Source organism: Priapulus caudatus, unplaced genomic scaffold (genome assembly GCF_000485595.1).
Source record: "Priapulus caudatus unplaced genomic scaffold, Priapulus_caudatus-5.0.1 Scaffold19360, whole genome shotgun sequence".
Classification (NCBI taxonomy): domain Eukaryota; kingdom Metazoa; phylum Priapulida; class Priapulimorpha; order Priapulimorphida; family Priapulidae; genus Priapulus; species Priapulus caudatus.
In genome coordinates, this window is record NW_014596421.1 from 1 (window position 1) to 584 (window position 584).

At 43.3% G+C, this 584-nt stretch overlaps 1 protein-coding gene across 1 annotated transcript; it reads left to right on the plus strand.

Moving 5' to 3' along the window:
• Positions 1–7: 7 nt before the first annotated feature.
• LOC106820530 (nudix hydrolase 20, chloroplastic-like) lies at positions 8–443 on the plus strand (the record flags this gene model as incomplete). The annotated part of the gene is made up of 1 exon (XM_014825040.1): positions 8–443. A coding segment is annotated over one exon (436 nt), but the record flags the coding sequence as incomplete, so codon positions are not given.
• Between the last annotated feature and the right edge of the window lie 141 nt (positions 444–584).

Consider the following 584-nt stretch of genomic DNA (forward strand, 5'->3'; position numbering starts at 1 on the left):
GGTAGAACGCGCGGCAGCGTCACATTTGGGGGTGCGCAGTTTTGGTATTCATCTTAATGGCTTGGTTAAAACAGGTGATGGTATACACGTATGGGTTGCGGTACGCGCTAAAGACAAACCATTTTGGCCGGGGAAACTAGATCAAATGGTGGCGGGAGGTCAGGGTGTCGGTATTGGTTTGATGGAAAATGTCATTAAAGAGTCCGCAGAAGAAGCCGATATTCCTGAAGCGCTCGCTGGTCAAGCCGTGGCACGAGGAGCATTGCACTACTGCAAGGGATCCCATCGAGGCATCAATATGGATACTTTGTTTAATTATGATGTATGGCTACCCGAAGATTTTAGCCCTGTTAATAACGATGGCGAGGTTGATGGCTTTATGTTGATGTCGCTAGAAGAAATGGCGAAAATTATCGATACCACGGATCAATTTAAAGCCAATTGTAATCTTGTTAATATCGATCTGTTAATACGCTCAGGTGTCTTGAATGATTCGCATCCTGATTTTAAGCAAATAACTCAGCTACTTTACTCACCAGCTATCAACTTATAAAAGCAAAGGATCTTTATGTTTTTAAGTGATG